Raw genomic sequence first — 13,046 nt, forward strand, 5'->3', positions numbered from 1 at the left:
AGAGCTCGTAGAGCACTCAGGTTACTAACATGGAGAGAGAAATAAAAGCAAGTTGTCTCTCTATGAGGTTAAAAAGTCTAGTAGTCTCACCAAACACTCAAATGGAGATTGGAGATTTAGTCTTGATACTTTGTTGACTTTTAGCTTGGGAATAAGAGAACAACCCTGAAGAAATGCAGGTAAAACAGGCTACATGTGCTGATGAACAAAACTGAGAACTTCAGAGCACTGAAATACAGCTTTAAAAAACATATCAGTTTATTTTTGTAAGAGTATGTCAATACACTTCTAATGAAGTGAAATGGTATATTTTATTAAAGTATAATTGAAATAATTGAAAATAAGTATAATTTCCACAAGTACACAAAATTTCCCTTAAGTATTTGCAACTTAATATATATATATATTTAAAAGAACACTTACAAATAATTTACAAACACAATAAACAATAAAGTACACTTTTAATATTTAGAGTGAAAAAACAAAGAATGGCAAAATTGCTTTATTTAATTTCAGTACGTTGAAGTTGAACTTAATGAAAATTCAAATATACTCTAAATTAAGCACAAAAAATAAAATTATACTTAAAATTATTTAGTATATTAAACTGTGTTTCTAGTATGAGTTTATACCATAGGAGGTTTTTTTTTGTGTTTTTTTTTAACCCATTAACTCACACCTGTCCCACCTGACTGTGATTGACCTCTCCTCTGATTGGCCACGCCCACATGCTCACCTGCATCTCATCTCCTCGTCAGTCAGCCAGAATATATTCACGTCTTTCACCTCAGACGTCTCTCATTGTCTGTTGTGCAGCACAAACGTCAGCCTCTCTTTCTGTTTGTCTTCCTGCCTTTTGTTTGCTTTGCACTGACTGACTCCCTGTTTAACAAACACTGCTTTGAATACAGTCCACTCCCCGTCAACTCCAACTACTCTGTGATTTTAAGTCTTGCAAAGAATAACAGGATCTCATCATGGTAGTGGCATCTTTTTGGAGTAGCAAAGTCAAAACATAAGTCAAAAAACTGCTTCATGGAAGACAGTGTTAGACTTGATGCCGTTTCCAATGAGGACAGCGTTAGCTTCCCACTGCTGTATTCTTTAACCAGCATCGTACCGTAGCTGTTGGAGCTGTGGGCCCTCAAGTCCTGACCATCTAAATGCCAGCCAACGCTGAGTTAATGCTCAGTGTCAATGATTTTATTTCTGATGTAAACAAATGGTTGTTGTGCACACGGACGTAATTGGGGGGGGGGGGGGGGCAAGGACAATATCCCCTGCACTTTTTCAAAAGGCCGTTTTTGTCCCCTCAAGCTGAAGCCTGTTTCACTTAGTTTAGCCCGCCCACAATCTCCTGGATTGGCTCTGCCGTTCCTTGTGTGATTGGCCGTCCCCGCTGTCACTCCATCAGGTTGTAAACAGCGCCAGGACTTGAACTGCTGGTTGCCATGGAGACAGGAGTTGCTGTTAATCTGCCGCTGTCAGTTGTTGTTAACATGTTGGGCGTTTGTTCTGCCTAGGTCACGTCAGCCTCGGATTACTAATGTGATTTTATTCATCCATACTCATGATAAAAACTATTTTTTTTCCTCTATAACCGTATCATCAAAATTGATGATTGTTAGGTCAAACCAAAAAAGTAAAGTAACAATAGAAAACTAGAAGAACTACTAGAAAACACAGTGAACTGAAAGAGTTTGAGTTTTATTAAAGTTACTTAACTTGTGTCCCCCTCACCTTTGAAATCAAAATTTCGTCCATGGTTGTGCAAGAGTTCCCTTCATTCCGATGGTGTGTATATCAACAACGATGGGGGCAATCTGGAGCCTCAGGACAAAATTTCAAATGTTGCATCCAACTTGTCCAGCAAAGGCACAGGGTGGGAAAGTAATTGACTGTTTGCAAAACTCCTCCCCCGACTTCTCCTTGTCCAGTCATACCTTAGCAACCATTACTGAGAGAAGAAAGTCCGTCAAGCTTTGAGCTCTGAGCAACAAGGGGAAATGATGAGCATATGGGGTTTCTAAAACTAACATCAGATACCCTCAGAGTTTAGCAGGAGGAGTCTTTTTTCCCCTTTTCCAAAACTCAAAAAGCAAAAGGAGCGTTAACAACACACATGTCTGCTCCAAGCTAAGCCACTAGCTAGCAAACACGAGCTAATCAACGATTGTCTAGCTATGTTATATGAGATAACCCAAACCAGATTTAACAGTTATTGTTCCTGTCAACTAGTATTCTTACCACTACTAGTGCAGAACTAGTACAACAAACTAATGTTAAGGACACCGTCTGTAAAATAAGCATGCTAAGCTAGCTAGCAATGTTGCTAGGAGCTTAACATAATACAGGGCTGTACAGTGCTAATAGCTAGCGTTACTGTATCCAACATCGGCCAGCTATTGGCTATCAAATTTCACGTTAACTCCTAAAATAAATGGTCATGTTGTGTTTCCAATTATTGAAGTGGTGTGAAACGGTAGTCTAACTTATCTTTAAAGTGTATATCATTTTAGCCGTGTGCGTTAGCGTTGGGTTTACCGGAGTTGGCAAAAAGGACACTAACGCCGGTGAATTAGCCTAGCGTTATCGTTTTCATGAATCAGTTACTTTCATCTCCTCGCTGTAAAACAATGGGGGCTGCTGATTTTTTTCCAGAGAAATTGGATGTTTCTGGGTAAGCCAAATAAATATCACCATTATCAACTTTCGTTATCAACACACCCAGTCTGGTTCCGTATATATTCAGTTCTTCACAGTAAGTCACAGAACAGTAAAAATACAGATGTAGCCAATAGCTACATCAGTCTGTTCTATGGATGATTTACCATCTTGCCACCAGTGATATCTTATTTTACATGTTTTCTAGAATGTAGCCTACATATGAGGTGTTTGAAGCTATAGTTACCAATGATAGAGATTTTGTGGATTGTGCTACAAAACTATCAACCTCTGTAGCACCAGTGAGCAAAACAAGTTAATGTACAGCCCTGTAATGTATATAAATTATCAATGCTAAAAGTAACGTCCCAACTGGTCATTATAAACCTATTTTGTTTATACAATTCACAACAAAAGGACACATCTCAGCAGAAATATGCTTTGACAGGCAACACACAGCCAACAATGGACACATATGAAAAGCCAAACGCAGGTCATCATTTGAGTGAAAAGTGAAAACATCTGGTCACAAAACAACACATCCTCAAGAAAATTCTCAAACAAATGGAGATCTTTACAGGTTGCTACAAACTCAAAATGAATTAACAGCACTGCTTATACAAACACAGAATTCTCACTTTTTACCACAAAGAAAGATTCCTGTTTTCGATGGAGAGACTCTGTCATTTCTAACATTTATCAGAGCCTTTAAACACTGTGTTGAGGCTAAAACAAACAAAGGAGATTACCTGTATTGCCTGGAGCATTACACCAGGGGGCAGCCTAGAGATAGTGTGCAGCAGCCAGCATATGGCTCCAGAAAACGGTTATGCTGTGTGCAAAGACACTTTGCACATGAATTAAAAATCACATCTGCATATTTTGAAAAAAAAAAAAAAAATGGATGGCCTTCTGTTAGGGCAGAAGATGTTAAAGGGCTGCAAGCATATGCATTGTTTCTGTGACAATGTAATGAACCACAATATTTAGAACTTAATATGCCAACTAACATGAAAACCATCATTCATAAGCTTCCGTACAAACTCAGAGAAATGGAGAGTGAAAGCATGTGAAATACATGAAAGCCGAGGACGTAGATCTGGCTTTCAGGATATTGTAAAGTACATTGATTACCAAGTCCACAAAGTTTCTGATCCTATTTTTGGCGACATCAAAGACACTCAAGCTGGCATAAATAAAGGAGGCAACAAAGCAAAATTACAGCAAAGGTCACAATTCAAAAGAAACAGTTTTGCAACTATCGTGTTTATGTCTGAACCAGTTTTGAATGCAATGAAGAAAAACATTCATACTTGGTGGAGCCATTCTCAGGGTTAGCCTGAGTGGCGCTGTGGGGGGTGTTACAGGTGTGGCACACAAGAAGCTTTTTTTTTTTTTACTGCAGGCTGGCGGCTGATTTGTCTGGAGTTATTGGTTTATGTGCTTTTGTGCAAAAAGAATAAATGGGTTGGCATATCCAAAGGCAGCTTTGCCTACAGAAGTATGATTGAGCTAAACTTAAATGGAACAAGTTATGGACACTCAAGGAGCAAATCGAAACATCACGCTGAGGCCGCGAGTACATAAAGGTGCGTCACCAATACTCAAACGCAAATGCCTGTTATAACCACAAACATTGTTTCTTGTTTGTACACATGGGCACATACTGGCACACTGTTCAGAGCTGAAAAGGAAAACCCATTGGGAAAAGCTGTTTGCTTTGGGTTCCTGCGCATAGGGCACATGATTGGATTGTAGCAAAAAGTGTAACCAAAAGGAGAGAAGCAAAGAGGAGCATCTGGCAAGAAAGCCGGCTGTGAGCGGCACAGCCGGCTCTACTTGCAGCCATACAGGGGCCAGTGGCAGTAATGGCATCCTTTCAATTCTGCCTGTAAATCTGAAGTGTGCAAAAGGAAATAAAATGATTCAAACTTAGGCTTTCCTTGATCCAGGAAGCACAGATACGTTCTACTCTGAAAGTCAAATGGAAAGGTTGAACATCAAAAGAAAAAGAACAAGAATGAATCTCTGGACAATGGGTCATAATACAACAGTTCCAAGTTGTATCGTCAAAGGCTTGGAAATCCCAGAGTTTAATGGCAATCAGCTTCTGAGTGTGTACACAGAAAGAAGAGCTAACTGAATGGCCTTACCTGAAGAATGTTAATTTTCCCTGTATTGACGCAGAGGTTTATTTGTTGATTGGCACAAATGCCTCAAGGTTCATAGAACCATGGGATGTTATCAACAGTCAAGAAGAAGGCCCATATCCAGTGAGGATTCTACTTGGCTGGTCCACTATGGACCACTAACTGCAAGACAGTATGGAAATGGCTACTCTGATGTCACTGTCAATCGGATCAGTGTTGACAAACTTGAAGCACTATTGATAAGTCAATGTAATCAAAATTTTACTGAGAAGCTCTCTGACAAAGAGGAACCGTCAGTAGAGGAGAAAAAATTCCTTAACATGGTGGAAAATTCAGTGCAACTTAAAGATGGCCATTATAGCATGAAGCTGCCTTTCAGAACATCTTGCGTAAACATGCCAAACAACTATTCCGTGGCAAAACGAGTTAATGGACTGAAAAGGAGACTTTTGAATGATGATTAACAAGGAATATTCAAATTTTCCTACTAAGCTAATCGACGAAGGATATGCAAAAATGGTGCCCAAACAACCACTGGAATGCTCTGATTATAAAGTTTGGTATCTCCCTCACCATGGAGTATACCAACCGCAGAAAGGAAGCCTGTGTGTTGATATTGATTGCGATGCAGAATTTAAAGGTGTTTCACCGAAAAAAGGACCAAATCGAACAACCTCTTTGTTAGGAGTTCTGACACGGTTCAGGCAGGAACCTGTGGCAACCATGGCTAATGTACAGTCAATGTTTCATCAAGTAAAAGTGGCTGAAGAACATTTGGAATTTTTGAGGTTTCTGTGGTGGCCACCAGGGAACTTGGAGCAGGAACTTGTACAGTACCGCATGACAGTCCATTTATTTGGTGCAATATCTTCTCCAAGTTGTGCATGTTACTCTGCTGACAACAATTCAACAACAATTGAAACAAATTTCCAGCAGAAGTAGTCGACACCATCTCAAAAAATGTTTATGTTGACAATCTTTTGAAAAGCTTGCCTTCTGAAGACGAAGCAACTTTCATGGCAGTTAAAGTGGATAAGATGCTACAGCTTCCTTTGGAAAAGTCCCATTTCTGGACAGACCGTACATCAGTACTAAAATACATTTTAAAAAATTAGGAAAAAACGTTTCAAACATTTGTGGCAAATAGAGGCCACCTGATTCACACCTGTTTTTTTTTTCACAAAATTGGTGACCTCACTGATTGAATACCACACTGCTATTTTTTTTTTTTTAACACACCCCTTTCAACTAATTGCCCAATTGCACAGCCTTAAGAGCTGCATATCACGGATGCTGGGTCTTGTTGGTTTTCTGAGAATCTACTGCACCTACTGGTACCTTGTTTGCCATGTAGCAATAAAAAATATACTAAAACCTGGATTAATCTGGTTAGTCACATTGGACTGCTATTATTTTGAACACTACTGTATATACATTCACTAGAATTGAAATCTAAATGCCACATTTGTTGGTGTTCCCAACTTTTTTCAGCTTGTAACACTTGTGACATGAGCTGGAGCAGGTTAATAATATGTTTTTTAAACCCTCTCAGGTTGCTTAATTTAAACAGCCCTTAGATGCCCACCAAAGAGCAAAATGTGCAGTATTTCAAAAGTAATTAAGATAAAAGTCAGAAAAAATACAAATACTTTGTTGTAACAGACACACACACACACATATATAACTTTGTTATGTATTTTAATTAACTTGTAGTAAAGGTTGGGAATCACTACTCTTAACATCTAAAAAAAATGTTGTTACTAATGTTACATGTGAACTACAGGCCCATGTTGGTAAAGAAATATCAGTGGTGGAGAGTAACTAAGTACTTAAGTATGATACATAATGTAATGATGCACTTTTACTTTACTTCAGTCTCCATGTTAAGCAACTTTATTATTCTACTAAACTACATTTTACAGGGAATTATTGTACTTTTACTCCTCTACATTTGTCTGCTTAAAATATCATATTTAATTTTCACACAGTAAAACCTATAATGCGATTCTAAACTGTTACAATATTAATGGTTGGACTAACAAATAATATAAAAAGTATAACTAATGTATTCATGAGTGATAAAAGCTGAATAATATGTTTTTATAAAGTAACCTTTACAATCAGCTGACCGCGCGAACGCCCCTCTGGACGTGCGCGCTCCCGCAAGCTGGAGGTTTGGCATCTAATGAGGTGCGGCTGTCAGAGTCAGAGCAACAGCAGCAGCAAGGTAAAAAAACAGATATGTGACTGAAAATATCAAGATAAGTTTGTGCTTTTAAAAACGGTATAGAAAGTGCTCAGAGTTTTTATTTACCTCTTGCAGATTTAAAAAATATAGCTACACCATGTGATATTACTATTGGTTAATCATTTTAATTTGGACAAACCCATCAATATTTCAGCTGCACACATTTTATCTTATCCTTCATTTCTGTTGTGTGTTTTTATGTTGCAGCAGTTGTAGTGCACAGGTTAGCTGTTGTTGTTGCTGTTCCTGTTATAGTGGTCAGGCTGGCTTCGTTGGGGATGGAGTCAAACATCTTGTCTATATTTGAAAGAGGCTTTCTGCACAATAGTACAGTAGCTTTATGTGTACGAACAAAATATGCATTTTCAGCCTGTGCTGGACTCACATAATTAAGAATTGCATGGCAAATAAATTGAATTTAGGTTTAAATGAACTGACGTGACCTCCGATTAAATCACTGTAATGTAATGAGCCGTCACATGCATGTATGCGGTGTTTGTGTGCATTATCACTGGTCCTTAAAACTCACAATATTTTCCTAACGCAAATGAAATTTAAATCTAGGACACCTGCATGAGTAATTTACCTAAATAGGGGAGCACCACATATTTTCCACCATCTTATTCTTAGCATAAGGAGTGCTGTACTGTACGTGTGAAAGACAGTTGTGTAATGTATCACGCGACTCTGGAGGTAACTGTAAATTCATGATATTCAGGAAATGGTTTTCAGAGATTTTTGAAGAACACAGTGGTGAACCAATGGGAGCAACATCTTTTGATATTTTGTTTACATACTTAAAACCTGGTTTTCTTCTTGTTTTCTGGGTGACAAAGAAGTAAACAACCAAGTCCTGAGTCCTCATCACTGATCATGTTTTTCGACAGCGACTTATTTGAAGACGTCCGCCACCCTCCTCAACGCCTGACACCCATACTGGGTAAGATCACCTGGATCAGATACATTCTTGTTGTGTCAGCATTGGTGGAATGTAACTACATACATTTATTTAAGTACTGTACTTAAGTACAATTTTGAGGTACTTGTACTTGAGTATTTCCATTTATGTAACTTTATACTTCTACTTCACTACATTTTAAGGTAAATATTGTACTTTTACTCCACTACATTTAGCTGACAGTTACTTTTCAGGTTGAGATTTAACATAAAAAAACATGATTAAAATGATGCTGCATGTTGTGAAGGAAATTTGGTGTTTCCTACATGGTGGGAAGTAGGCGTCGACCTACTTGGTATTCAAGACACAAGGCATTGTGGGAACTGACTCTGTGAACTTAACAATTCTAACACCATGACTGAGGGGAACGTGTTGACCAGTGGGCTCTGTCCTGATGTGATGTTTAGGGCAGAAAGATAGGGCCGAATTGAGTCTTGTTGAAAAGCCAATGCTGAAAAGTGCAACAGTCATAAGTCGAGCGGTGTACGGGACTTTGTTGTATTGTAAAATAGCCATTCGGAATTGTGCGATGTATGGAATACGAATGTGCTAATAAATCTTGCTGAACAGAGTATTGAGTGCTTTGTTTTTGGCCAGCTCACCCATTAACTTAGTGCAGTTGTTAAAATTGCCACGACAATGTTTATAAAGTAAACCTCAAGACACTATAATAAGTAGGTTTAAATGAGGCCTGAATAAGGGTCCCTTTATGTTTTATTTAAGGAACCTTATTTTGACTGTCTTCTTGTAAATTCTGTGGTGGATTCTGTTGTTGAATCCTACCTGACAGGACGCTCATTCAGTGTATCCTGGCGTGGACCGTTGTGAACTTCGCATCGCCTCACCACAGGGGTCCCCCAGGGCTTAGTGCTGGGGCCCCTGCTATTCACTATCTACACCATATCCCCGGGTCAGATTATCCACCCACATGGCTTTTCCTATCACTGCTATGCAGATGACACTCAGCTCTATCTGTCATTTCCTCCTGATGACCCCTCAGTCTCTGCGCAGGTCTCTGATTGCCTCTCAGACATAGCCACATGAATGAAGCCACATCACCTCCAGCTGAACCTCTCAAAAACTGAACTGCTGGTCCTCCCTGCTTAACCTACTGTGGCGGCACGAGGTATGGGGTTATGCAGTATTGACAAAATTTAAATTGTTGCAACGCCAACCTGGGAATTTCACCCAGAGATTTCTTTTAAGTGGACTAACCCAAAGGAAGGAAGGCACTGAGGTCTGTTATGCAACGAGGCAGAGACGGCAGTTCGATAATACAAAAATACTTTTATTTATACAATTTTCTGTTTTAAAAACTACTGTAAAAAAATGTACTCGCTGAGGGGAAATAAGGGGAGCCTATCAGTGCTGAGACCTACTGTGACAAACTGCATCCAAAGGAGAGGGGGATCCCAGGGACACCACACGTGAAGCAAATAAAAGTAAAAGAATGAACCAAGTGCAAACACAATACAAAGGGGACACCGTGACCAGAGGGGGTGTTCCATCAATGTGGATTAAAGAAAAGCCTGGCTTATTATGATAAGCCTCGCTAATTTAAGTGTGAGATGCGTTCCATCGAATTGGTTTATGTGACTCCCAGCTCAGTAACCATGGTAACTTACACCACTGAACTAGCCTGCTCCGGGGCAGGCTAACTTTCAAGCTAACTTTAGCTGTGTGTCAAATAATAACAGACGGGCGGGAAAAAAATCCCAAAAGTCAGCTCCGCTACATTTCTGTTCGCGCGCATCACTTTTGTCATGTCCGTGTGGAAAGTTTAGACTTAGTTTTTTTTCTGTGTACAGTCTGTTTTAGACCTTTTTTCTGTGGCAGCTCGTTATATTCAGTGCGCGTATGTGAGTGCGCGCACATGTCTCAGAGGAGGACGGAGAGGTGGGTCGGGTTTGACTGACTGACGGGTGACAGACACTGCTGAGCAACGACAACACAACGCGAAATAAAGATTATGAATCGTGTAAATATACTTTCAGTAGTTTGAAATGTGACGTTAGCGCGACACATGAGACTCTGGCGGGCCGCCACAGTCTAGGTAATTAATGGGAAACCCTGCTAAATATCTTATTTTATTTTGCAGGATGTAAACTTGTGCTTCTCTGCCCCATTCCCATTGCTCAGGTCGCACTTGGTGAGTGAGAGATTCATATTTATTCACATTTTATTGACTAAAATGTTATATTAAAATGCCAGAAAGTCAGAATTTTTCTGCAAGACTGATCCTCTGTTGTGCCCCATTTGTCCACCAGGTGTGATACACCTGGATGACTGTCCACGGCAGCACAACATCCCCATCTACCTGATAGTGGTGGGCATCTTTTTCCTGGTGCAGGTGGTGGTGACGGTGGTGGTGCTGTCGCTGCTGTCCTGCACCCAGGAGCCTGAAGAGGGCCCCTCCAGCCCGCTCAGTCGAGCCTACCTCGTCTGGAACTCCTTGGCATCCTTCTTCCTCTTCTGCTGGTTTATTGCTGGTGAGTTTAATAAGCGGCACGCTGGTTTGCGGTGCCTGTGGGAAACCTCAAACCACTGTTGTGAATTCACATGTGAAATTGTTATAATGAGAGGCAACAATATCAGTTATTTAGTCTAGCTTCATTTATAACTAGAGCATCCAAAATGATCATACTTACCTCTAAATTTCAACAAAAAAACAAACACTATAACCCTCATAAAGTTCGGATTTACTGCAGAGCTGTTTTATAAGACTACATTCGTTTTAGCAAGGTGTACGGAATAAACACTTGAGTGTATGAAACTGCAGGTAACAAGATATCAGGCCATGTGATGTTTCCCTGGTGATGCTAATCTAACTTTTAAACAACAGACAGGGAGTTCCCCATTCTTCTTTTTCTTTGATAAGTGGCTGAAGGTGTAAGGTGTAATTACGCACTGTAAGGCATTCTGATGTAAGAAAATAATGGACTTAATTGAGTAAATACCACTCATTGCCCCCAGTTTACATCATTCCTCTCGCCCTTTTAGTCCTCCAGGATGCAAACAGCCTCATTAACATGCACCTTTTGGAGAATCAACAGTAGTAAGCAGCAGTAATCAACATGCAGTAACATGTATGAGCCACTAGATGTCCATCTGAGTCTGCTCGAGAGCCTGCTCCCTTTTTCTGAATTGACACAGCACACAAACCTCGGAGGTGTATCTGAATTAAAATTAAATTTAAAAAAAATCAAAAACAGTTGCCTTAAAAAACACTGGGTTTGTAGTGTACTGCTATTCTCTCTTAAAAACTGTTCAGAACAATAAGTGGCTCCTGAAAGTTAAAATTATATACTGTTGGAGGGTCATATGCACACAAAATGAAAACATGGTCAGAAAAGTTATATTAGAATAAATTAAGTGTAAATCATGTCTGTGAATGTGTTAAAATAGTTAGAAACATCCATTCCATCCATCCATTTTCTTCCGCTCATCCGGGGCCGGGTCGCGGGGGCAGCAGGCTAAGCAGGGCATTCCAAGCGTCCCTCTCCCCAGCCACAACGTCCAGCTCCTCCTGGGGGACCCCGAGGCGTTCCCAGGCCAGGAGAGAGATATAATCCCTCCACCGTGTTCTGTTAGTGCTAGTTAGAAACACACTGTATTAATTGTTCTTGGTGTCCGTTTTGTCCAGGTAATGTGTGGATATACTCCATTTATCAGCCCAACTACAACAAGAACACAACAAATGTGGATCCGTACTGTGACAAGACACTCTACCTGTTCGCCTTCTGGACCACCACCGTAGTCTACATCCTGCTGGGTCTGTTCCTGCTGTTCTTATGCTGCGTTGGCTTCATTGGCTTATGCATGTTTGTGTGTAGGTGTCTAGAAACAAGCCAATGAGGAGACGGGATGCATCTCACAAGGCTGCACACAACGAGTCGACTGCTGAGGCTGTTAGTGTCTTTGTTTCTTTAAACACAACACTGGACTAATATCTTAATAATTGTCATGTATTATAGTGGCACCACTAGTTGAACAGCCACATAGATTTTAACACTGATTATAAATAATGTGTTTCCTCAATGCTGAGCCTTTTCTACCTCCTGCAGAAGCTGTAGGGCTTTCTGTTTGTAGGAATCTTCTCTCACTTCCTCTCCAAAAGTCACATAAAATGTATCGCTGAACTGGGCTTGAACTTGATGCAGAGTACAGCAGGATGGTAGAATAAGATGTACTTTATTGCTCATGTTTGTTGATAAATTGTGTCAGGAGAAGACTATAAAACATGGTCAAGTTTAACCAATCATACTCCACATTTTACCCATTATGCACTTTATTTTTAGAGTGATTTTCTTAAAACATTATAAGCCTACACAAAATACTTTATGATCCATATTGCAGTGGTTTGTTTGGAACATTTTTCATGTTTTTTCTTGTTTTATCTCCACTATGTAACATTTAATCACAGCACTTATTCTACAGATCAAACTATCAGATAAGTTTCACTGCTATAAATGTACTGTAAAGATATAGTATATTAACCATGATACAATCACAGAAATGTTGTATTTTGTCTCTCTGAAAAATCAATTTAAAGAGGTTGTACTGTAACTCTGTAAGACAGGAAATGTGTTTCCGTTTGATCAGACTTCAGGATGTTAAAAAACGTCTGTTTGACCACAAGACAGAGCTCGTAGAGCACTCAGGTTACTAACATGGAGAGAGAAATAAAAGCAAGTTGTCTCTCTATGAGTTTAAAAGGTCTATTAGTCTCGCCAAACACTCAAATGGAGAAATCGTGATGTAGTCCTGATACTTTGTTGACTTTAAGCTTGGAAATAAGGGACGAACCCTGAAGAAATGCAGGTAAAACAGGCTAAATGTGCTGATTCCAAAGTGCTGTACAGTTATTAAAATACAGTAAAAATCATACACAAATATAGTAATACATAAAAACAATAAAACAATACTAAAAACAAAATAGCAATAAAAGCTCAATTTAAAAACAGAGTTAAAAAGGAAATAAGAGATTTTTTTTTTTTAATTTGATACCTTTGTTTCTGATGTGCAT

At 39.5% G+C, this 13,046-nt stretch overlaps 1 protein-coding gene across 1 annotated transcript; it reads left to right on the forward strand.

Annotated features, from left to right (window-relative positions):
* The first annotated feature begins 6,932 nt into the window (after positions 1 to 6,932).
* Positions 6,933 to 12,716, forward strand: LOC131990037 (transmembrane protein 272-like). Its single transcript, XM_059355418.1, has 5 exons — positions 6,933 to 7,041; positions 7,899 to 8,002; positions 10,119 to 10,169; positions 10,288 to 10,509; positions 11,664 to 12,716. Exons 2-5 carry the CDS (start codon positions 7,936 to 7,938, stop codon positions 11,873 to 11,875), a joined length of 552 nt encoding a protein of 183 aa, XP_059211401.1. The 5' UTR covers positions 6,933 to 7,041; positions 7,899 to 7,935; the 3' UTR covers positions 11,876 to 12,716.
* Positions 12,717 to 13,046: the final 330 nt, after the last annotated feature.

This window comes from Centropristis striata, chromosome 17 (assembly GCF_030273125.1).
Source record: "Centropristis striata isolate RG_2023a ecotype Rhode Island chromosome 17, C.striata_1.0, whole genome shotgun sequence".
Classification (NCBI taxonomy): Eukaryota; Metazoa; Chordata; class Actinopteri; order Perciformes; family Serranidae; genus Centropristis; species Centropristis striata.

What these genes read in the sequence shown, in the direction of transcription:
- LOC131990037 (XM_059355418.1), top strand. Translation starts at nt 7,936, where the DNA reads ATGTTTTTCGACAGCGACTTATTTGAAGACGTCCGCCACCCTCCTCAA. An exon ending in ACGCCTGACACCCATACTGG is followed by an intron (nt 8,003 to 10,118) that starts GTAAGATCACCT and finishes TTTATTTTGCAG; the next exon opens with GATGTAAACTTGTGCTTCTC. An exon ending in CTTCTGCTGGTTTATTGCTG is followed by an intron (nt 10,510 to 11,663) that starts GTGAGTTTAATA and finishes CGTTTTGTCCAG; the next exon opens with GTAATGTGTGGATATACTCC.